The 25000-nt window shown below is 42.2% G+C and overlaps 1 protein-coding gene across 1 annotated transcript in view; it reads left to right on the top strand.

Annotated features, from left to right (window-relative positions):
• The first annotated feature begins 4249 nt into the window (after positions 1–4249).
• The window catches only part of prkg2 (protein kinase cGMP-dependent 2), a 48129-nt gene continuing 27378 nt past the window's right edge, over positions 4250–25000 (top strand). The window contains exons 1-9 of the mRNA XM_069169294.1: positions 4250–4330; positions 5073–5598; positions 10550–10716; positions 13710–13823; positions 16008–16113; positions 17004–17067; positions 20587–20664; positions 23476–23570; positions 24382–24450. Coding sequence (XP_069025395.1) covers positions 5081–5598; positions 10550–10716; positions 13710–13823; positions 16008–16113; positions 17004–17067; positions 20587–20664; positions 23476–23570; positions 24382–24450 — 1211 coding nt within the window. The 5' untranslated portion in view covers positions 4250–4330; positions 5073–5080. The remainder of the gene's footprint in view (positions 4331–5072; positions 5599–10549; positions 10717–13709; positions 13824–16007; positions 16114–17003; positions 17068–20586; positions 20665–23475; positions 23571–24381; positions 24451–25000) is intronic.

Here is a 25000-nt window from a genome sequence, read left to right on the forward strand (position 1 = left end):
ACAGTTGTGTTGTGTTGCTGAAGACGAGCTGTCATCTCCTCTTCTTATGTGAACACTGCAACTCTGTACGGTCACTGCAGCATCCAGCAGTCTGCAGCAGCAAAAACAAAAAGCCACTGGAAACCTGAATATTGAGAAAGTACTTCAGCTCGGTTTGTGTTTTCATCAGCTGCATCAAACGGGGGTCGGTCCACCGGGGGTCGGTCCACTGGGTCGGTACACCTGGTCGGTCGGCCCCACAGCTTAGCAGATAGATGACGAGCTGATGGAGCTCAGCTGTAACCGCCCTGAAGGTCACGACTCACCGGACCGGACCGGACCGGACCGCCTGCTGCAGCTCTCGTGTGCACGTTGAATCACAGACACACTCAGAGGACCCTGGAAAGAGACGGACAGCGGTGGAGAAACGGACCTGGATGTTTTGGTTCCACAGATGCTGCAGCCCATCGAGCTTTGTGTCCCTACGACGGCTGACGTTGCACTTTTAGGTGCCTTTATGAGCATGAACAGCTTTTTACTCGGCAGAAACATGGAGCATCACACTTTAAACTGCATGTTAACTTTTGTTCTGCAATGGTAGAATACACTTCTTCCTCCTCTGACGTTGGACTGAGGGCAGACTTTATGTTACAGTGCCTCACTGGACCACCTTGTGGTCCAAAGTGGTATTACGAGATAGGCAGAAAGCAGACAGCACTTTAGAGGAGAAATCTAGAATAGCTCTTGAAAACAGCTGTTATAATGTTGACTTTTTGAATTTTGTATTTAAGCAACATTTATTGACTACTGGATGTTGTACTTGCACCTTTGGTGCACTCTGGGAAATAAATATCTCCACCCGCTGACTGTAAACACCTGCAGGAGACGAAGCTCCGAACAGAAAGCTTCCTGCTGCTCAGGGCCGCAGTGCCCTCGAGCAAGACGCAGCACGCTTATATTACACAGCCAGCTGAATCCTCTAACTGTCGACATGTTTTCTCTTTCAAACTGTCCTCAAACATCGTCTGCAGACTCTCTGATTCCTCTCAGGTTGTTAGTCAGTGACCTGGATTCATATTCTGCTGCAGATGAATCTGCTCTGGCCTCCTGCCATGATTGTTGTGTGCCTGTCGATGGAATGAGCTGCAGGCCAGGCTGCTCAGACCGGCGTCACAGACACACGCTGGGAAAACCAATTAATCATTCCTGGTGTGAAGGACTGCAGCTCTGACTTTAAACTTTAGTTTGTCTAAAACGTCCAATCTGATGACACGCAGACCACCGAGCAAAGAATCTGGTCTGAAGACATCCTGACTGTCACTGTAATCTGTTTAACTGAGTATTTTTCATTTCCTCACAGCTGCTCAAATATTTAACAAATGACTATATGTAACAACCCCACAGTCAGTTATCAGCCAACCTTTTGCTCTGAAAAGCGTTTTAGCATCGTTCTGTTTATTGATTTGGTTTTCAGGCCAACAACAATCGGCTCTCTGGGACATTTATTTTATTTTTCCCATCAGCAGCTGTTTCTGAGAAACCACGATGCTACCTACTCAGCATTTCAGCAATAAAGACATGTCCAGTTGTAATATCTTTAAATCATTTGTTTTATTAAGGTTTTTTTTTTTATCTACTTTTAGGACTTCTGATGAAGTTTTAGGTCATATTTATGCAGACATATAGAAAAGAAAATTCTGGCCACCATTGGCCTGGAAGTCCAATGTTTTCTCGTCTTTTGTCTGTAGTTTGATCAGCAGAAATTTCTGAAATATCTGTCTGTTAGCTGCTAAATAAATCTACTTTTCTCACCAGCTCGATGCTGACAGTCTGCTATTTGGTGGCGGGCAGGAAGCATCGTGTCTTTAAACAGCTTCCTGCTGCTGATGGAAAAAATGGTAAAGATATAAATATAAAAGTGTTCGTAGCTTCAGGTCTGTAAAATGGTTCTGATCCAGAAGTGTCTTCAGCTGCAATACCAGCGAGTGCCACTAGAGGTCGGCTCCAAAAAGCCTCCGGCTCCATAGACTCCCATTCAACTTCTCTCATCAAATCCAAAGTGAATAAAATGTGTCCATCAGTTATCTCGGTGTTGTTAGCTAAAGTCACTCCTTCTTATTAGTTTTCTGGAGGTCCATCTGAAAATAATCCCTCATTCATTAGAAAAGAAGATTCAAGAAGACCTGTTTTTGGGGGCGTGTCTGTTTGATTGACAGGCCTGTGGTGCAGTCAGGTTACAGCTATCGGTGGGCGGGACGTAGTATCGTCAGGTTTCCAATCAGATCGGTCAGATCCACCGCTGGCTCCTCCCCCAGCTCGTCCAAATATGGTCACTTCCTGCTCCAAACTAGCAAAGATGGTGACGGACAGAATCTGAACTGGAGCCTAAACGTTGTTAAACTGCAACACATGTGGCCACCAGATGTAATTACAGGATAATTCTTAATCATAGTAACATAAAGTCATGTGAGTTAGACAGAAATATCTATCTTTCTGCTTCCTGTGGCTCAGGTGATCTCTTCCTGCAGTCAGGAGGCTCGTTCAGGTGAAGCGGTGTCACCTGAGCAGGTCTCTACCAGGTCTCTACCTGAGCGGGTCTCTACCAGGTCTCTACCTGAGCGGGTCTCTACCAGGTCTCTACCTGAGCGGGTCTCTACCAGGTCTCTACCTGAGCGGGTCTCTACCAGGTCTCTACCTGAGCGGGTCTCTACCAGGTCTCTACCTGAGCGGGTCTCTACCAGGTCTCTACCTGAGCGGGTCTCTACCAGGTCTCCACCTGAGCAGGTCTCTACCAGGTCTCCACCTGAGCGGGTCTCTACCAGGTCTCTACCTGAGCGGGTCTCTACCAGGTCTCTACCTGAGCAGGTCTCTACCAGGTCTCTACCTGAGCAGGTCTCTACCAGGTCTCTACCTGAGCAGGTCTCTACCAGGTCTCTACCTGAGCAGGTCTCTACCAGGTCTCTACCTGAGCAGGTCTCTACCAGGTCTCTACCAGGTCTCTACCTGAGCAGGTCTCTACCAGGTCTCCACCTGAGCAGGTCTCTACCAGGTCTCTACCTGAGCAGGTCTCTACCAGGTCTCCACCTGAGCAGGTCTCTACCAGGTCTCTACCTGAGCGGGTCTCTACCAGGTCTCCACCTGAGCAGGTCTCTACCAGGTCTCTACCTGAGCAGGTCTCTACCAGGTCTCTACCAGGTCTCTACCTGAGCGGGTCTCTACCAGGTCTCTACCTGAGCTACAAATACCAGCCTGGTTTCTCTCTCTGAGGCTCCACATCTCCTGGTTCAGCTGAACTTGTCCTTCCACCTTCAACACTATCACACATGTTTATCATCCATTCATGTATTATAGTATGACAGTCACCACCGACACGACTCATCGTCACACCCCATGTTTCTTGTATAGTTAACATTGTTCATTTTAAATAACCATTTCATCCTGTCTTGTCTCCCCTCCTCTTTGTCACACAGTTGGTGAGATAATCAAAGTTCAACATTAATATTACTCTCATATTAGCCCGAAGCTACTGGTGATACCACACCAAGTAATTAACTAGTTTATGTGACTCAAACAAGGTTATGTTTCATTGCTTGAAGATGCTTTTTCTTCTTCTAAAAGGAATTGATCTTTACATTTAAATATAAATGAATAACAATCTGAATAAATTAAATCTTCTCTAAAAAAGACAAGAATTCGTGCACTGTTTCGTCCCCATGCTGCCTGTATCCTTTTAACCGTGATGTTTATCCTCATGTATCAACACATGCTTCATCACTTCCTGTGCTTTATTTTGCCAATGTTATTTTTAATGGTTTAAACAGCCTTTGGGACGTTTTAACGGTGCTACAAAAGGTGTGTTTACCTTACGTTTTACATGAAATGTTATTCGTGGTTTTTTTCCTCCATATTTTGTGTTATATGTTGTTTATCTGATGTTATAGTTGTCCATCTGGACGAGAACACGCTTGAAAAACAATTATATGCCAATAAAAATTTGTGAATAATGGTTTATGACTTTTTTTAAAAATTTATTTTGATATCATTTTCAACTGATCACCATGATGTTAAAAGTTAATCTGGATCAATATGACTTTTGATTTACCCTTATTGATGTCACCCTGTGACATTTCAATCCATCCGTTCAGCTTGTAAATAAAAACATCGCTGCTGACGTCGCATGCCAATCATTCGGGGTCGCCGCGCACGCGGGGACGCGCACACAGCCGGGGAGGAAGAGCGCGAGGGAGGAGAGGATGCTGGCCGTGCGCGAGGAGGACCGTTTCTCTGCTGGATAACTCCTTTCTTCTTTTAGATCTCCTCCAGGATCGTGAAGGCTCTGAGAACCGACCAGGTGAGTACCGGGATTATTTTTCACTCCCATCACAGAAGAATGGCGAAGCATTGGAAGTTGCCGGTGCACGCCCCTTTCAGAGGTTTTAATGAAGTTACCTAGGACAAATTATCTTTAAATTATAGCTTTAAGCCAAAAGTCTTCCAACATGAAACCTCTTTAACTGAAGATCTGCTGTAAATCTGCTGTTATATGTCAAAGAGTTGAAGGCTCAAATCAAAGGAAACAAAAATAGGTTTAAAATGGCAGGACTTTAGATTTTCAGAGTAAAGTGTTGAGAACAGACTGATAAGATACTCACTGTATCCCAGCAGGAATGTCATGAATGAAGTGTACTGTATGTGTGAGTGGGCGACAGTCCGGCACCACAAACACACGATTGTTCTCTGACATATTTTCTCATGATATAAACTTTTATATGGAAACAAACAGTGTCATTTTATTGTTACTTTGATTTCTACCATCGTTTTATCAGCTGCTTGAACAACATTTCCTCTCGCTGCTGTCGGAGCAGACTCTGTAATGTAATACTTCCTGTCTTCTGAATAATACATGGAGCGGACACACTCCTTGACCATTATATACTGATTTACTGTCTCTCTTCTCTTTCCATCTTTCTCCAGTTTTCACGGTGTCAGCTCTTTTGCTTGAAATCTCACTCCTTCCTCCCCAAACAGACTTTTTTTTGTTTTTGCTTATTGCCACCGATTCAGCCAATATCTTGAGTTTCTCATCTCCTCAGGTGACAGCATGGGGAACGGTTCGATGAAATCGAAGCGGTACAAACACACCGACAGCTCCGCTCCTGCTTCCAACGGCCGAGCGCACAAAGACCCCGGTGGTGGGCTCAAGACCCCGTCCCTGGAGCCGCTGAGGGCCCGGGTGGAGGAGCTGGAGCGAGAGGGCAAGAGGAAGGATGAGGAGCTCTGTGCAAAGGGGCAGCAGATCAAAGATCTGCAGGAGCAGCTCTCCAAACATACCCGGGTTCTGGCCGAGATGAGCGAGGAGCTGCAGAACAAGTGCATCCAGCTCAACAAGCTGCAGGACGTGATGAAGAGTGGACCCCCGACGGGCCTCACCTCACGGACACCTTCGGTCAGAGCCGGCGGGAAGAGCAGCCCCAACCTCAGCGTTCGCATCAAGGAGACCCTCAACAGGAGGAAAGGGGCCAAAGCCGGGGTGTCGGCCGAACCCACCTCCAGGACCTACGACTCCAGCGGCCTGCCCAAGTTCTCCTTCGAGAAGGCTCGGGTACCGAAGGATGCGAGGTGAGATGTTTGTCTTCTCGGGGGGGGGGGGGGGGGTTCACAACATAAGGAAGGAGGTCAGACAGAAGCAGTTAAAGGTCCACGATCCCCTCAGTCCTTCTGGAGGAGGTTTAAAAGCACAAGCAGCAGGGGGAGTGGGTGGAGGGTGAGCGGTGGGCAACAACCGACGACGTTAGTGTTGATGACGTGCAAAAAATGTGTTCGAAAAGAAACATTATTCAGTCCAAGATTTTTCAGCTGCTTCCTATGACTTTAAACGAGGACTGAAAAAGATAAAATATATTTATATATGATATATAATCAACCTTATGGCCAGAATGAATCTATTTCTTCTTGAGGTTTCCATTTAAATGGTTTACTGATCCCAAAATAGGGACAAACACAAAATGGCCAAATGTATGTGACCAACCAATAAAAGGAAGTCTTTTTGTAAACTTTTAGACGTCACTGTTCGTCCAACTTTGTGGCAAGAATTAAAGTTTTTTTTCTCTTCTGTTTCAACATGATGATACACAAAGCTGCATATGTAACGAATAGTTTTTCCCAGTTTAGTTGCAGAAGAACTAACAATGTGTGAAATCTGTGTGTGTCCACATATTTTTGGCCAAGTTGTGCAGGTTTACAAAATTAAAAGCAAAGATAAAAGAGTAGATGTTCGTTCATGACCTAAAATCCAGTAAATATCCAGCAGGTTCAAAACTCAGCATCTTTTTTTAATAAACCAGGAGCTCCCAGCCTCTTATTATAAAACTGTTCTTCTAACCAGTCACAGCTCAGTGTTACAGGACGTCCCACCCCAACAAGCACTTCTCTATATCAGATTAAGTAAGGTGATCTCTTAATGTCTCCTCATGGGGAGGTTAATAAGGTTTCAAGCCTCAACACAAGAGATGATGAGGAGACAGTGAGTTTAAACATGATGCAAAAACTGGAGAACATTTTGAAACATGTTTTTCATTTGTGTGATTTTTCTCTGAAGAAATATGTAAATTATCTTAGTTTATCGCATTAACACAGACAGAAACTCTTAATGTCAAGAGTGACGTTTAATTATTCATTTAGTCACTCACTTACTCACAGTAGTTCTGTCTGCACCCTAGTGGCCGTAAGCAGGAATTAAAATCTGTGCGTGTTGGGGATCATTGCACAGATTAATATGGGACCACCAGCAGGAGACTCATAGGTCCTGTTAATGTCCTTCAAAATAACACACAACTCTTCTCCAGTACAGACCGACCCTGTTTTGTTCCTCTAGCTACGCCGCCTTCATCAGAAATTTATATTTTCCTCTTTAACCAAAACATCTATGATATAGCTGTATAGTCAAATGTTGTGTTTTTAATAAAGCATTTAAAAAAAGTTGCTTTCATGTCTTCAGAGTGTTAACTGATAAACTTCAGTAGGCGATATAGTTAATTCATTAATCATGTTAATATGGACTATGGACAGTGAACTGTGCAATACACACTTTAGATGAGAACATCACTCCGCTAGTTAGCTTAGCATAGAGACCGGAGTGGATAAACAAACAATTCTTGTGTGTTAATGTGTTAATAAGTGAGAGTTAGAGTTGCCAGTAGTTATCTTCTGTTTCCAGTTGTTTATCAAAGCTACCTGAATGCAGGATGTAACCTAATATTTAACAATCACATACATTCAGAAAGTGAATCAGCATATTTCCCAAAATATCAAACGATTCCTTTAAAGGTGTCTACCTACTTGTGTCTACTTATTCACTGCAACTATTTTTAAACTCATTCAGAAAAAGAAAGTGTTCAGAGACGTCCATTGTATAACAAAATGAATCAAAGTTGATGCTTTTGAGCTTTTATGGAGCCTTCAGGTGTCATCTTGTGATTTAAAACATCTGTCATGTAGAGTTGGAGACTTTATGTTCACAGGTCGAGAAGTAAAGATGACGGGAAAGATGTTTCAGAGTAAGAAACCTCATTCTTTTTTCTTTTTTTTTAATCAAAATCACACATTATCCTCAAAAAGCTTTACAATCTGTGTGACATTCGACACCCTCTACTGGTAAACCCCACAGACTGGATATAAAAGAGTTCGTAGCTTCAGGTCTGTAAAATGGTTCTGATCCAGAAGTGTCTTCAGCTGCAATACCAGCGAGTGCCACTAGAGGTCGGCTCCAAAAAGCCTCCGGCTCCATAGACTCCCATTCAACTTCTCTCATCAAATCTATAGTGAATAAAATGTGTCCATCAGTTATCTCGGTGTTGTTAGCTAAAGTCACTCCTTCTTATTAGTTTTCTGGAGGTCCATCTGAAAATAATCCCTCATTCATTAGAAAAGAAGATTCAAGAAGACCTGTTTTTGGGGGCGTGTCTGTTTGATTGACAGGCCTGCGGTGCAGTCAGGTTACAGCTATCGGTGGGCGGGACGTAGTATCGTCAGGTTTCCGATCAGATCGGTCAGATCCACCGCTGGCTCCTCCCCCAGCTCGTCCAAATATGGTCACTTCCTGCTCCAAACCGCTCCGAACTAGCAAGATTGGTGACGGATAGAATCGTTGGTCATGTTCAGGAGTCACTGACCTCCTCTGATTGGATCACTAACGTCCAAATCCATCATTAACATTCTGTTTTGATAAAGTTACCTTCACCGCTGCAGACCGTTCACATGACGCCTTTCAGCTCCTCTCATTTGGTCCTCTGCCTCCTTTGTTCATTTTCAGCCTAAATGAGAGCAAACACAATGAGAACTGAGCTTATTTTTCAATTTGAATTAATAAGTGGTTTGGAGGAGTGAGCAAAGATCCTTAACTAGAAGATCAAACATGTTCCATGAATACTGCAGTCAGACAACACGTTATTCAAAAGGTTATTTAATGAGAGCATCACATCTTTGATTTTCCAACATGAAAGGCAAATGGCTTTTTGTCATTGCAATTGTTACATGCAGCATTTCTCTCAGTGTAATCCTCATGTTTAAATCATATGTCACTAATAAAGCCAACATGGATTATATAACCAAGAATAATGTTAATAAGGCAGCGTGGTGCCGTCGTACAAACAGGAAGGAGAGGATGTGAGCTGAAAACATAGAGGAGGAGGGGAGGATGTCATGTGCTCTGGTTTTATGAAGCCCAAAGTGATCATGTATGACACATGATAAGGTGGATAAACAGACCACCCACTGCATCCACCACTCAGCCTCATGATCTATAGTCAGCATTCAACTGTGGCTCTTAACCTTCGGGGTTTACGGCCCCCCAAACGAAGGGATGTCTTCTTCCTCGCTGCAGCTGTTAAAATGCACATGCGTGAACTTTGACAGCTCATGATGATTTTATGTTTTCGCTCTCTTTACTTGATTCATCGTCTCAAAGGAGCCAGAGGCTGGAAACAGTCACCCTTTCTCAAGAGACAAAATATGAATCATGCAGACTAAAAGTGTGGTGAGTAATGAGGATGTGGGAGTCTGGCTGGGTCAGTGTGGACCACATAAACACTGCCAGCAGTGGGAGAAGTCATCATAAGAGTAGAAGTAGAAGTACAGTGAAGTAGTTTACTTATGGAAAGAATCACAACCTGGAAATACTACATTTAACTGCTAATTATTCTGCAACTACGACAAGTGAGTGTCCATTTGTATGGAGCCCAGGAGTGGCCATAGAGACAAAAAAAATAACATAGTGTGCACTAATTACTAAATCGATCCCACGTTTTAATGAATTAGTTCCCACGCTTTTATTAGTTCCCATGATTTATTATTCCCATGTTTTAATTAATTAGTTCCCACATTTTAATTGATTAGTTCACACGTTTTTATGAATTCATTCCCATGGTTTAATTTGAGTTCCCACATTTTAACGTATTAGTTCCCACGTTTTAATTTATTTGTGTGCAAGAGATCAGTTCATATATATATATATATATATATATATATATATATATATATATATATATATATATGTATAGAGAGAGAGCAACAGCACAGCACAGCAGGCTTTCTCCTCTCAGTATGAAGTTCACTAAACCTGCTTCAAGTGTCGATATAATCCACAAGTTCTCAGTATCATCGTTATTGTCTCTTACTAACAACAGATGCAAAGAATTATTGTTAGTAAAAGGCAACTAAAGATTATACTGAGAGCTTGTGGATTATATTATTTGCAACATGCTCACTTTGACGATGCTGTCGACTTTATAGTTGGTCAACTGACTGCTGAAAGGAGGAAGCCTGTTGTGATGTGCTGTCTTTATATATATAAACTTATCTTGTGCGCATGTTTTAATTAATTGTATAATTAATTTGTATTGTCTCGTGGCCAAGATTTAGTATTTCATGTGTGTGATTTTTTTTTTCTCTCGATGGCCACTCCTGGGCTCTGTACATTTGTAAAAAAACAACAACAAAGAAAATAGATGTTTATGTTTTCAGATCTGTTTTCGGGAAATGTGAAGGATAGAGGAAATGTAACAGAAGAGGAGGGAAGAAATAATCATAACAGGAAGCAAATTATGAAAAGAAAACAAATTGAGGAACAAGAAAGAAAAGAAAAAGAACAGAAAGAAAGAAAGAAAGAATTCGAGTCTTCAATTCATTAAAAAAAAAAATAGAAATATGCAAAATGAATATTTCTGTAAAGCTGCTGTCACTTTAATGTTGGAGAGTAAAATGGTTGAAAGATGAATTTGCTGCAGTTGCACTTCTTCCACTCAGTTCAGCTCTTGATTAATTATACATAGTTTTTCTTCAGCCTGTAACGTGTCATATTTGAAACTCCAAAAATCTTCTATGCTCATCTGTCATCTCTCATCTGCCACAAAAAAAAGAAAAGATATCTAAAGCAAATATTTCAGCATCGTAAATGGCAGCCTGTAATTCTTCCTGAGATGGAGTTCATCCTCCAAATCTTTCAGAGTGCTCTCTATTCCTCAAACATTCAATAAAATGTGACTTTTGATTTTTCCTCTGTTGCCGTCTGAAGTGTGAAGAAGCTGCTGACGGACGCCCTGAACAAGAACCAGTACCTGAAGCGTCTGGAGCTGCAGCAGATCAAAGACATGGTGGAGTGTATGTACGAGCGCACCTACCAGCAGGGAGAGTACGTCGTCAAGCAGGACGAGCCAGGGAACCACCTGTTCGTCCTGGCAGGTACGTCCACCCCTGTTCCATCCTCATTTTCTTCCCATTGGCCGGCCTGCTCGTCGGCGAACTAAAGAAGCATTTCATGTCAGAAATCCTGGAAAATGATGAACAGCTCAAAGCACACTTAAAATCTTTCCTCCTTTAATTCGTTGCTCTTCTGCCAGCGTTTGTCCAACTTCAAACACATTCATTTAACTTCTGATCATACCTGGTTTCTCTTGTTATGGCTCTCTTATTACGTAATCACATAGAAAAGAATGGTTTGCAGACATTTAACACACATGCAGACAATGATTTCACGTGAGAATCCTCCTTTTTTACATTTTGGTGTCTTATAAAGAGGTCTGCGTTGTTTTGGCTCGTTCATTGGTGAAACAGCAGATACAAAACTCGGAGGTCATCAGTTTGGCCTTTGAAGACATCAGTTGAGTCAGGCAGATTATTACAGAAGGAAGGGTACTTAGAAATTTGAGCTCATTTAGTTTTATATATTACCTCTGTATGAGTGCAGGTTTAATGATTTAATACTGTGTGTTGAGAAATATATATATATTTTTCTTTCTTTATAGATGGAAGGATGTGATTTTGCATCCCGGTATCAAAGCAAAGCGTGAAATAGACACGCCGGTCCACTACAGCAAAATGTAACATAGCCACGCTTTGGGCTGTCAAAGCGTGAAAGTTACACGTTTACTCGTAGTGGATGAACATGGAACTTCTGCATGCATACAGCCATGTGATTTACAGGAAAATGAAACTTTTATCAAAAACAAGTGGTCGGTGTTAGGAAACATAAAAACAACTCGAGAACAACGTTGTCACCTCCTGGATTCAAATTTCTTCGTCCCGCATGGCCGTCTGTGACTAATGCCAACAGGCCCCCCCTCGTACCTCCTAATACTGCCAAAAGTCCTTTGTATTTGTTCTCTACACCTCTGTTTGGTCACATGATCCTACATCACATGACATTTTTGTTCGTGTAAATTTCACCTTTCAATAAGTTTAACTTTCACGCCTGGACAGGCCAAAGTGTGGCTATCGTACGTTTTGCTGTAGTGGCCCGGTGTGTCTATTTCACGCTTTGCCGTGATGCTGGGTTGTATTTTGACTGACTCAGACAGGTCAAGAGTTAATTTGTTGTTTTGCAAATGGAAATGATAGTTTAATGTTCGTGTCACTAATTGTCAGATTGGAGGATTTGTTGCTAAAAATGAATCAAAGCAACAAATTGTTAATCAGGATGATAATTTATTTTTCATCACTCTCTCCTCATGTGTACCAAACTGTGGAGCTTACATTCAACTGAGAGAAAAATGTAGAAAACTTAATTAGTGTCTAAAATTGACATAAAATATCCTTCTCTAAATACCTGTTGTACTCTTTGCCCTAATTGGCTACTGCACAGCCTCTCTAATCATTGATCAAGCTTTTGATTGGTTCACTGCTCTACACAGATTCATGGCATCTAAACTTTTGTAAAAGTTTGTACTACACTAAAATGTTGAGTTAGTTAGTGTGTAAATGTTAAGTACATTTAAAGATTGCAGATTATAATTATTTTTGGCTGATGAAACGTATTTTTGGCAGGAATAACTCGTCCACATTCCTCTGGTTTACCAGCTCGAGGAAGCCGAGAAAAAGTTCATTTTGGACTCCAATGTATTTATACAGTCACCCAGACACAGACTTTCTGAAGTACATGGAATTAAAACACATTATAATCACGGTATATCCTGTTTTTCAAGTATTTCCTCCCTTTCTCATTTACATATTTACCAATAGATTAAGTTACTTTGGTTTACATACTGGTATGTCCCAACCTTCACTGGTAATTTTGTCGAAGTCACAGCTCAGTCTGAGAAAGGAGCACACGGCCTCTGAACAATGCTTGGTCCTCTGCCAGTGTGGTTGGTGGTGAATTTTACATTCACATACAAAGTGTCTGAGTGTTTGTTCTGCTGTCTGGTGTTACAGGGATTTCTCAAACTGGACAGGAAAACGCATCACGTTAGCGCAGTGATGCAGCCAAGTTATTTATTCTTATATTATATATATTTATTCTTATAGGTCAGACACTAAAACTAAATGTGAACTGTGAACTTGAATCCAACTCAGCTTCAGGGATTTCAATTGTCACTAAGACACGAAAACAGCTCGTGATTTATGTTTATTCACTAAGGAAGCTCTAAATACTGGCTGATTACAATCACAGTCATGAAGTCTTAATTTGCAGTAAATTTCATTTAATTTAATTTTAGGATCACTGATGGACCAAGAGCTAAAATAAGATGTTTTGTTTAATGTTGCACCGACAGCTGGTGGGTCCAGATGGTAGCGAGAAGGAGATCTGCTTGTTTGTTGTCTCATTTTAGTGCAGGGATGCTTTCTTTTCTAAACCCCGTGTACATTTAGCAAGGAGAATTAGTTTGTTAATTTATTTCGTGATGCAACGCTGTGTCACCGCCTGGACGGAGGCAGAGGTTCGAATGTAAGAGGTGACAACGTTGTTCTTTTGGTATTTTTTGTTTCCTAATTCCAACCATCATTTTTTTGTTTTAACCCCAACCATGTTTTGTGTCATGAACCCCAACCACACGTTTTAGCTCTAAGTTAAATTTCCATGGAAATCACATGGCTGTGTGTATGCAGTCGGTTTCATTTTGGTCCACTACAGGAAAACGTGTAACTGTCACACCTCGACAGCCCAAAGTGTGCTGATATGACCAGAATCAGTGTGACACAGAGGCACTTCAAACTGTAAAATTTCAGGAAAATTAAAGCCAAAGGTGTGTTTAACAGATTCCATACACCTGCTTGTTTCCAGGTATCTTTTACCTTAATATGTGAAAAGCACAATAATTCTGTTTCCTCTTGAATGAACCAAAAGAAATCTAAATATCATGTGATTGAACTTGTTGTGTCTGTCACCTGTGCCGTTTTGTCTCTGTCCTAAATGTGGCTTTAAAAAAAGATTGATTGCCCTCAATTTACATTTCCAGATGGGAAGCTGGACGTGTTTCAACACAACAAACTGCTCACGTCGATAGCAGTGTGGACCACGTTCGGGGAACTGGCCATTCTGTACAACTGCACGAGGACAGCATCAGTGAGAGGTAAAGCTTTTTACACTGAGACTGAAAACACATCACGACTGCAGATCTGTTGGTCAGATGTTTGTTTTAAACGTTCAGGCAGACCAGCAGACACTCTGCAGGCTGCAGGGACTGAGTTTGTGACCTTGTGGCAGACATGATTAAAGGTCATGTGACACCAGCCAAATGTTGTGCCTCGTTTCTCACCCCCACCTGCCCAGACAGTGCACTCACATCGACGCAGTGGTGTCCTACTTCAGAGGTCTGCTGTAGGGTCACACATGGTCAGTGGTACAGGCTGAGGTCTGGTGGGGGGGTGGGGGAGCAGAGAGCAGCTCACAGTTTAACATTACCAACATGTGTATCACAGCAGGGGAGCGCCGGGAAAGATTGTAAGACGATCCCATCAAAGATAATCAGTTCAGTTTGAACAGTTTTGAAAATAATAATATTAATGGCGTCCCGAGCTGACGTGTTTTTAACCTCCTGAGTTTTCACAGTGGCTCCCAAAGCCCAGGCCACCAAAATCATTAGTTTACAAATAAAAAGATGTGACAATACAAATAAATAAATTGAATATGTAAAAATTGCTTAATAGCTGAATGCTGTTCCTGGAAAACAATATACGTGAGAAGCCAGTTGTTGTCCTTTTACTGATGAGAAGACTGGGAAAAATCAGACCACAGTCTGGATATAAAAGTGTTCGTAGCTTCAGGTCTGTAAAATGGTTCTGATCCAGAAGTGTCTTCAGCTGCAATACCAGCGAGTGCCACTAGAGGTCGGCTCCAAAAAGCCTCCGGCTCCATAGACTCCCATTCAACTTCTCTCATCAAATCCAAAGTGAATAAAATGTGTCCATCAGTTATCTCGGTGTTGTTAGCTAAAGTCACTCCTTCTTATTAGTTTTCTGGAGGTCCATCTGAAAATAATCCCTCATTCATTAGAAAAGAAGATTCAAGAAGACCTGTTTTTGGGGGCGTGTCTGTTTGATTGACAGGCCTGTGGTGCAGTCAGGTTACAGCTATCGGTGGGCGGGACGTAGTATCGTCAGGTTTCCGATCAGATCGGTCAGATCCACCGCTGGCTCCTCCCCCAGCTCGTCCAAATATGGTCACTTCCTGCTCCAAACCGCTCCGACCTATCAAAGATGGTGACGGACAGAATCTAAACATGACGTCACTGTTGGTTGCTGCTTGGGAAAAATACACAAAAATGAAATATTATATATGTAATTTGATGACTGGAGGAAGCAAAATTAATATTCATGTTTATGTAGATGTTTTCTATCACTTTGATTTGCCATATGATGTTAAGCTGTGTTTGCTATATTTCACATCAAGGTTCAGATTCATGTGATTAGCACAATCATTTTAAGTTGGGAGTTTGTTTCATTTAGATCTAAACTGGTTTCCGCTCTGACTAGTTAACATATAAGTCCTCCTCCTCTCTGACCTTTATCTGAGATTAACTGACTTCTTAAAGCGTTGACAGTGAGAGCAGCAGAATCTACATCCGTCATTACACTGAAGTCAACACGGGTCTTCATGGTTGTATTGACAAAGGCTTTACACGACATCCACAGCTTTCATTCTGATTGGCTTTCACCTCCTTGGCATTTGGACAGAACATATCATGCAGTATGTGAGTGCTCTTTGTCTGGGTTTGTATATTTTACCAAGTAAATTGACTGGTGGTCCTCAGGGGGAGGAGGGGAAGGGAGGTGGGTGGGCACTGAGTGGACCTCAGTGTTCAGGGTGAACTGGAGAAGCTGTGACAGCTTGACAAGTCTCTGAGAGGGTTTTTCATGACAACAGATGAGGGGAATAAAAGAGAAGTCTTTCTCTGCTACCGGGTCGTGTCAACGTTTCAGTGACTTCCTGTCTCAGAGTTTCTGATGTGATGAGACCACCATCACCATCGAGATAGAGGACAGATTACACAGCTTTACTTGTCCCATTTCTCCGTTTAACAAAACAATATGTTGTTTTTGGGATGAGGTTGGCTTTAATTTAACCAGGAAATAGGAAGAAAGATACGGTAAGAGAAAAGAAAATGTTCAGCTTCTCTGAGAGATGCTGCTATTAAAAACATCTGTAGTCTGTTGCTGTTTTCAAACCAGGGACACAGGTTGATCCGTCTTTCAGTGACGGGTCAGAACCTGCAGAACCTGCAGCTGCACTCACACGTGTGATGTTGCTCTTGCAGCGGTGAACAAGGTGAGGACGTGGGCTTTGGACCGCGAAGTGTTCCAGAACATCATGAGGAGGACGGCTGAGACACGACACGAACAGTACCGCAACTTCCTCCGAAGGTTAACGCCAAGTCTGAGTCATCAGCTTCCTTTTAACATTCTTCTAATACACACACAAACAAAATCCTGATATATGAAAGTAATTGTCACGATAGACATTTTAATGGAACTTTCTTTTTAGGGAGTAGATGTAGAAATTTAACAGATATCAAGCAACCATATAGATACAAGTATTTTAAGACAACATGCTAGAGTTTTTTTTTTTTTACCAAATATCTACATCAAACTATTTTATAGTTAGTTAGTTAGTAGGAAACGTCAACCCACTGGTGAACTTTAGTCCATCAGGTCCCCCCACAGACTGGATATAAAAGTGTTCGTAGCTTCAGGTCTGAAAAATGAAAAACAGAAAAAGAAAAATGGTTCCGATGCAGAAGTGTCTTCAGCTGCAATACCAGCGAGTGCCACTAGAGGTCGGCTCCAAAAAGCCTCCGGCTCCATAGACTCCCATTCAACTTCTCTCATCAAATCCAAAGTGAATAAAATGTGTCCATCAGTTATCTCGGTGTTGTTAGCTAAAGTCACTCCTTCTTATTAGTTTTCTGTAAAATTTGAATGCCATCCACCAGCTCCTGATAACAATATTTATCATTACATGTTCCACTCGTTCCCTCTCCAGGAACCACTGGTTTAATTTAAATGAGCCTTTTGTTACGTAGCACTGGGCAGGTCTTCAAACCTGTGAGCTGGTTGACTGACAACAAAAACTAACAGCCAAAAGGGGCTCCTGCAGGTTTGCCTCCACTTGTCGCAGGTGAATTTGAGCACTGTTAAAATGAGTTTTATCTTCTCGATTCAGAGACACAGGAAACAAAAAGATGCTGAGTATCATGTGCGCAGGGATTTGTATTCCAGTGTACAGTGTAATATCGATGTTTCTTTCTTTTCAGTGTTTCACTGTTGGCGAATCTGCCAGAAGACAAGCTAAGCAAAATAGTGGACTGCCTGGAGGTGGTAAGTTATTCTGTCAAACTGTCTGTTTCTGCTGCAGGGACAGTTTGGACTTTTCATTGTGTTGCCTCGGTATTGCACAATGCTCTGGCAGCTCCTGGGAGCTCCAGTGTTGCAGATAGCTGCTGTCAAAATATCATTACCATTTGGCCATATACCATTACTGCATGTCAGCATATTCATTCTGCCTCCAGTTGGCAAGACCTCACAAATTACCGTGTTGATGAACAGAGCCGATATTATTCCTGTCATCGCCTGCTGCTGTATATTGTTACCATAATTATTTGACTAAGGCCCCAGAAAGTGTTTATTCAAACGGGGGACGAGTGATTTCTTAAAGATGTGCGAGTGACAGGCTTTTGGTGTGAGACCACGTTGGTGTGTAGAAGTGAGCGTGTGTGTAGCCGTGTATGTTGAAACACGCAGGAGGCCGCTGCTTACTCCATTTTTCCTCCATTAGTATTGTATTTCAGCTGCGAGAGAGAAAGCGGTGCGCAGCTTGTCAGCTTTTGGGTCCAAAACAGTCATTCTCAGCGTCTTTTTCACAAAGGAAACTTCAAGGACGCTCCGTGCAGCCGCCGGTCGTCCCGCTACACTCCATCGTGGAGAATTTCCTTATTCAGTCGTTTGTGATGAAGCCGATTCTGCCGCTTCTCCGGGGAACAGCTGTAACCTGAGAGTGGTGCAGATGTTCTTTGAGCATCCGCCAGATAATATTCAAGCTTCTTGTCCAACAGAGGGGGAATGAAGTTTGATGTGTGTGTGAGAAGGGAGTCAGACAACCTTGTTTTTGAAAGTGAAAAATGAAAATCTTTTTATTCATTCATGGTTCTGGCATGCGATATGTTGCAATGTCATCTACAAACTGACAAACCGACCCAGAGAGTTGCAGCCTGGAGCTGGTCGTCTGAACATGGACGGTCCACTGAGCTAACACGCTAATTGATTTTGAGCATATTGAATCTTCTTCCTCTTAGCTTGAGCCTGAAACTTTGATCGGGCATTTAGTCGTTTTTTGTTTAATTCTTCTTTCTCCTCACCCAAATTTATTTAGGAACCCCAACCATGTGATTTACCTAAAACTTTCACTTTCCTGTAAATCACAGCACGCAGTAAGTTTCATTTTCGTCGACAAAAGGAAAACGTGCAACTTTCACACCTAGACAGCCCAAAGCGTGTATATTTCACACTTTGCTGTGTTACCGGGTTAGATAAGGGGGAATACCTGTAATTAATTCTTATTGTAGAAAGGAAAACATATACACACAGTCTCCCTCAAATATACTCCATTTGATGCTGTAACTGGATGTCAAAAGGCTAAAAGAAGACGCTGACAATATTGCAGAGCTCTGTGAGACACAAAAAGATCTTTTGTAGCTGACGCTGTGACAGATGGCTAACCTGAATAATTGATAATAACTTTAAAAGTTCTTTCAGACAGAAAGCAGTTATTATAACTGATCCATATTCAGATTCGTACATGCAGTTTTGTCTTGAAGTATTTGTTCAAGGCAAAGATGAGATTGGCTCGATAGTTTAAGGAAACCAAAGTTAACTGCAGGTGGAAGATGGGACGTGAACCTGAGTCTTGGTTTTCTGCTTCCAATCAAAGACATTTATTATCAGCATAGATTACATGAAAATATATAATTTCAAAGCAAAAGCAATTCATATTTTTACCAATTGGCAGAAAGTTATTTCACGGTCATGTCTCCTTGGTAAATGTAAATCAGCCAGCAGCCTGTTTGTTACTAATGAACACATTTTATTTCACGTGTAATCTGTAAATAAACAAAGTGTAAAATGTTTGTTCAAAGAATAAGTGCTTTTATTTTGAACTACATGGTACACAAATAGCATATAGATCATGTGCTCTATATGTTGGACATTTATATTTATAACTCTGAAACTCTTAAAAACAGTTGTTTCTTTAGTCTTTGTCCATAAAAATCACTTTTTACTGTCACTGTCACATTTCACCAGTTTTAAATCATTCATGAGTGCTCATGTCATAACTGATGTGTCAACAGCCCTTTGAAGGCAGCATGGTGCTTTCAGGGACCTGCACTGCCACTGGGGGGGCTTCTGAAGATAGGGGGATCTTAAAAATAGCTTCAGCACACACACACACACACACACACACACACACACACACACACACAGTATTTTATGCAGAGATGTGCTGTTAATCTTTTTCGTAAAAATATCCTTTTTCTTCCCTAAAAAAGTGAAACGCTGGACTCAGGTTCAGGATGGACGTTTGGTGTCCCGCTGTAACAAACCGGAGACACTTCCCCTGCTGTCTCTCCCTGCACGGTGTCTGTCTTCGAGACAGCCTTTCCAAACAAACTCCTGACATGTTGTCTCCGCTGTCAGCGCCGGGTGTTAAACTTGGCTCTCCTGAAGCGTAAAGGAGACGTAAACAAGCTCGGACGCTCGAGGAAAACGCCACTTGTGTGAAGAGTTTTGACAGTAAACACCGGGGATAGTTTATGCGCGGTTGCTCTGATTTGTTTGTTCACTTTTGGGCAGAGTCCTCCACGGTGAAGTGGACCACAGCCGCGGACAGTTGTCTCAGTTGCAGGGAAACGTGGCCTCCGCGCCAGAGAACATTTCATCCTGGTCACCTTCGTCCTTTGCACCTCCTCTTCTTCGCCTAAAAGTTTTAAAATGGAAGGTGATCCGGCAGCTCGCTGACTCAGCAGCAGTTGTAGTGCGGTGGTCGGGCCGGTGTGTCGGGCTCAGAGGAACTGTGGCAGGGAGGATGAAGAGGAGGACTTTCAAAGTGACATTCAGTTTTATGATGCTCATGAAACTGAACTAAACGGGCTGATTGTGATCGTATTTCTGCTCCAGCTGCAGTGTTTCAGTGTGAATCCACTCTGAGTGGATGAAGACACACAAACTACTTGCTTCTGATTGGCTTCAGCGCCACCAACTGTCTCTGCGGTTCAGTCGATGTGACGAATCTCCCGCTGCAAAGCATTGTGGGTCAGAACATCCAGAGTATCACGCTGACCTGCAGACTGCAGAATACAACCGGATGTAGTAGAACATCCTGGTACTTTTGGAATACTGCGTTTAACATACTGAGTACTGGGACGTACTAAACCTTTTTCTGGCGTGCTAAATAGTATGTTAGTATGGATACTGGAAGGCAGAGCATGTGAAACTAACTCCAAACAAACTTAATAATGGATGATAATTTGACCGCAAATCTTTTTTACCTGAGATTAATGGCTATAGTAATCTTAATAAAGGTCCCTCCTGACAGACATGGAAAGCATCATCATCATCAAAGTTTAATATTGACCTATATTCCATGTTTCATGTGTCCCCTGAGAGCTCCTGTTGATCAGCAGGTTGAGACGCTCTGACTGAGTGAACATCATCGATGGCTGAGCTCCAGCTCGCGTCCCACAGGGGGCCGGCTACCAGGAACCAGACGAGCTGGGTCAATGGGTAGATCAATGTAAAGCTTCAGCTCTGACTGTGTTCCTCTCCCCCCTCCTCTCCCCTCAGGAATACTATGACAAAGGAGAGTACGTCATCCGGGAGGGAGAGGAGGGCAGCACCTTTTACATCATCGCACAAGGAAAGGTAACACAAGTTCACAACACCAACAAACAGCACAAACACACTCTTATTAATACAGATTATGATTTATGTTCAGATCCTCAAACTGAAACTTGAATCCTTTGAAGTTGTGTCTCTGACTGATGCCCGGAACAATTTATGATTAACTGGAAAAGTAAAAAGCTGTATTAATTCAATTCAATTCAATTTTATTTATATAGCGCCAAATCACAACACAGGTTATTTCATGGCACTTAACACGTTAAAGTCTTTACAGCAAGACTTCATAATATTATACAGAGAAACCAACAATTCAACAATTCAACAATTCAACAATTCAACAATTCAACAATTCAACAATTCAACAATTCCCACATAAGCTAGGAGGGAAAACTCCTCTTTAAGGGAGAAAAACCTCCAACAGAGAGAAGAAAAACTCCCTTTAACAGGAAGAAACCTCCAACAGAACCAGGATCAGAGGTGGAGAACATCTGTTAACAGAACCAGACTCAGAGGTGGAGAACATCTGTTAACAGAACCAATCTTAGAGGTGGAGAACATCTGTTAACAGAACCAGGATCAGAGGTGGGCGGAGCATCTGTTAACAAACCAGGATCAGAGGTGGGCGGAGCATCTGTTAATAGAACCAGGATCAGAGGTGGGCGGAGCATCTGTTAACAGAACCAGGCTCAGAGGTGGGCGGAGCATCTGTTAATAGAACCAGGATCAGAGGTGGGCGGAGCATCTGTTAACAGAACCAGGCTCAGAGGGGGGAGGAGCATCTGTTAACAGAACCAGGCTCAGAGGTGGGCGGAGCATCTGTTAACAGAACCAGGCTCAGAGGTGGGCGGAGCATCTGCCTCGACCGGTTGGGGTGAGAGGAGAGCAGAGAGAGAAAAGGACAGCATAGAGATAGAAGAGAAGAACTGTTGGTGGAGACGACAATCACAGAGCAGAGACATGCAGCTCCATGACGGGACATCTGGAAAAGAAAGAACAGAAACTACACGAGTGAAGGAACTGAATGGAGACAACAGATAATAAGAAGAAACTATGGGAGAGTTAATCCATCAGAAAGAACCAAAAAATACCATGTTTACAGGATTCATGTTTTTACACTCTTTCTGCAGTTATTTGTTCCATGACACAAATGTATTTTGTGGTTATTGCAGTTTAAATAATTACCAACATTTTTATTTTATGGCAAAAATGTTAATAGCTATTTCAAATGTTTAAACTAAGAAATTGTAGTTCTATGATAAATATCTTCTCATTTTGAATCTGATGCAGCAACACGTCTCTATAAGTTGTTCCAAGATCATGTTCACCACTGAGCTGCATCACCTCTTCTTTTAACAACACTCTGGAAACCTTTGGGAACTGAGGAGACCAGTTTCTGGAGTTTTGAAAGTGAAATGTGGTCCCATTCTGGCCTGATAGAGGATTTCAGCTGCTCAACAGTTCAGGGTCTCCTTTGTCGTATTTTCCATCTAATGATGCTCCAAAGCATACATTTATGTTAATATACTTTTTTGGAAATGGGGTTGTATTTTAATAAATGTTATTGAACAATTTAATGAATAAAAACAGCTGTTGTCAGAGAGGAAACTGTGGTGAGTCAGCCGAACTTGTCTCAAAAAAAAAATCTTAGTATTTTTTATTATTCATTATAAAAATAAGTTATAAAAAAGCCTCATAGCAGAGATGTCTGTGGCATTTCCAGACTCTGCAACAATGGCACTCAGCAGGGCCGTAGTCCTCCACCACTAAACTCACAACACCGCTGTATTATAGTATTATTATATGCAACATGTACATCTCTGATGCAGAAGGAACAACTGCACTGACTGCAGCTGCGGATAGTTTTGCTTTGGTGTTTAGATACTTGTATTCCACCTGAATGGACGTCTTTGCCGACCTGACTGCTGTTATTTTGAGCAGAAAATAACTTAAAATGCAAACAAACAAAAAGCCTTTTCCTTCAGGAAGAGCCTGTTTTTTGCCAACATGTTGTGTGAGTGGGTCTGGGGGGGGGGGCAGGGTGATGACTCACCCGCCTGTCTGTCTGATAAGTCAGCAACCTGACACCGGGGAGCGCAGGGAGATGAAGAGGGGCCCGAGCCGTCCACAGGGGACTCTCCAAATGCCATTATGAGCTGACAGCGGCTCCTCAGCGCTAAGCTAACCAAACCAGAGAGAGAAACATGTTATGTGGGAGGAAGGGGAGCTAATACAGGAAATGGCTCCCCCACACCCCCGACCCACCCCTCCCTGCACCTCTTGACCAGAGTAGGAATGAACTCAGAAAGCGGCTGCCACCAGGAAAAACAGAGGAGGTGGAGGTCAGCGAGGTCAAACGAGACACTTAGCTAAAGCACACGCCGGCCATTATGGCTGAGGTCATTTTGGTGTTTCTTCGGCAGGACGGTGCCGCGAGCGGGATGTTTGACCCCCACCGGGGTGGGCCGCTGGCTTCTAAAGCCTCACAGATTACAGAGAAATTTCCCAACACACAGGCTGCTGAGTGTTGTTGTTGAAGGCTGTTGTTCTACTAGGCAGCAGTTTGAAGAATAAAACCTTCTTACAATTAATGTGTCTGTTTTGACTAAAACAAAATCATTCAAATATAAAGTCCATCAACATCACATAATTCCACATAGTCCATCATGTTCCAATTACTGCTTTAAAACTGATTATGTTAATTGTTTAAATTTCTTAGATATTAATTTTTTTTACTGCCTGTGAAAATATTCAAGAGAAAATGAAAAGCATGTGTTGAAGCTGAGCTGGAGACGTGACAATGTGTTTAATGATCCAGAGAACTGTGTCGTGCAGGTGAAGGTGACTCAGACCACCGAGGGCCACAAGCTGCCGCAGGTCATCAACATGCTGCAGAAGGGAGAATACTTCGGAGAGAAGGCGCTCATCAGGTAAAAAACACTGCACACGGGCATTTTAATGAATTTAATTCATAGACAAATCAAGTCAATAAAATGTTATAACATTCAAATATTAACATTAAAGATAAGGATTACTGTGGAAGAGGTTACTGTTGAAATGTAATATGTTACAGATTATTAGTTACCCCCGTTAAAAATAAAATTATCCATGTGTCTTTTGTAACTACATCATCAAAATGATGGTGTTACATGTTTTTTTGGGACTTTTTTACCAAATGTTTTAATTGGCCAGTAAAACAGAAAAATCCCAAAACATAAATGTAAACTAGTCCGTGTAAACCTCACACACTGATTACTGTCAAACTTTGATTAAAATGTTCTTCAATATAACTTGATTTAAGATGGAAATGTTTTGATTTTAAAGCTCAACAACCAAAACAAATCACAAATATGTAGATCATCACCGACTGCAGTGAAGGAAAAACGTTCCCCGAACCTCAATCATCACACAGACATTTGTTATGCTTGTATCTTTTAATTTTTCTATTTATCTTTTCATTATTTATTATTCATCTATTGTGTGTATGAAATGCTTAATGTACCGTTTCAACCACTGCATAGCAAATGTCATTGTACAAATATGTACAATGACATTAAAGGTATTCAATTCTATTCTATTTATGAGAGGAATATGCAGCACTGAAAAAAACATGTGGTCAATATGCAACATTTCAAAACCTACAAAATGTGGATGAATCTCTTCTGAAAGTTTTTATCAATCCAGAATATTTGAGAAATTTTGTAAACAGTAACAGAGAGTTGAGGAATGTGTCTCTTTCAGTGATGACGTCCGGTCAGCTAATATCATCGCCGATGAGAACGGGGTGGAGTGCCTCGTCATCGACAGGGAGTGAGTGTTCACACATCACGAGTACTCACATCTCAGGTGGTGGTTTGGTTTCCTACATTTTCAAGCTGAACAAAAATGTATGAATACCAGGACCCAAACGCAGGCACACAGACTCGGGTATACAGTAAGTTCAAAACACAGTCTTTAATGAACACAGGGGTACGGTACCTAAAGTCAAAGTCTTCTTATTCCTCCCAAGTTGGGAGGGCAACGCAACTGACTCTCACCCAGGGGAGAGGGGGGGACAAAGCTGGACAGACAGGTGGCAGGACTGGCTGTTACCAGCACTGGCTGGTAACACTGAGCGCAGACTGGTAGCGCCGACTGGTAAGCTCTGGCATTCCCAGGCTGTCTCCCATCCAAGTACTAACCAGCCCTGACCCTGCTTAGCTTTGGAGATCAGCCCAGATTGGGAGCACTGACTGATAGTTCTGACTGAGAGCATTGACCGGGTTGCAGAACGAGAGCAGGAACAGGATCAGTCGCAGCCACAGCAACAGGAACAAATGGACGGACGTAACTTCCAGTGATTTGCAGGAACTTGCAGGAA

This window comes from Embiotoca jacksoni, unplaced genomic scaffold (assembly GCF_022577435.1).
Source record: "Embiotoca jacksoni isolate LCO1_2020_lvr unplaced genomic scaffold, fEmbJac1.0.p SCAF_44, whole genome shotgun sequence".
Taxonomy (NCBI): domain Eukaryota; kingdom Metazoa; phylum Chordata; class Actinopteri; family Embiotocidae; genus Embiotoca; species Embiotoca jacksoni.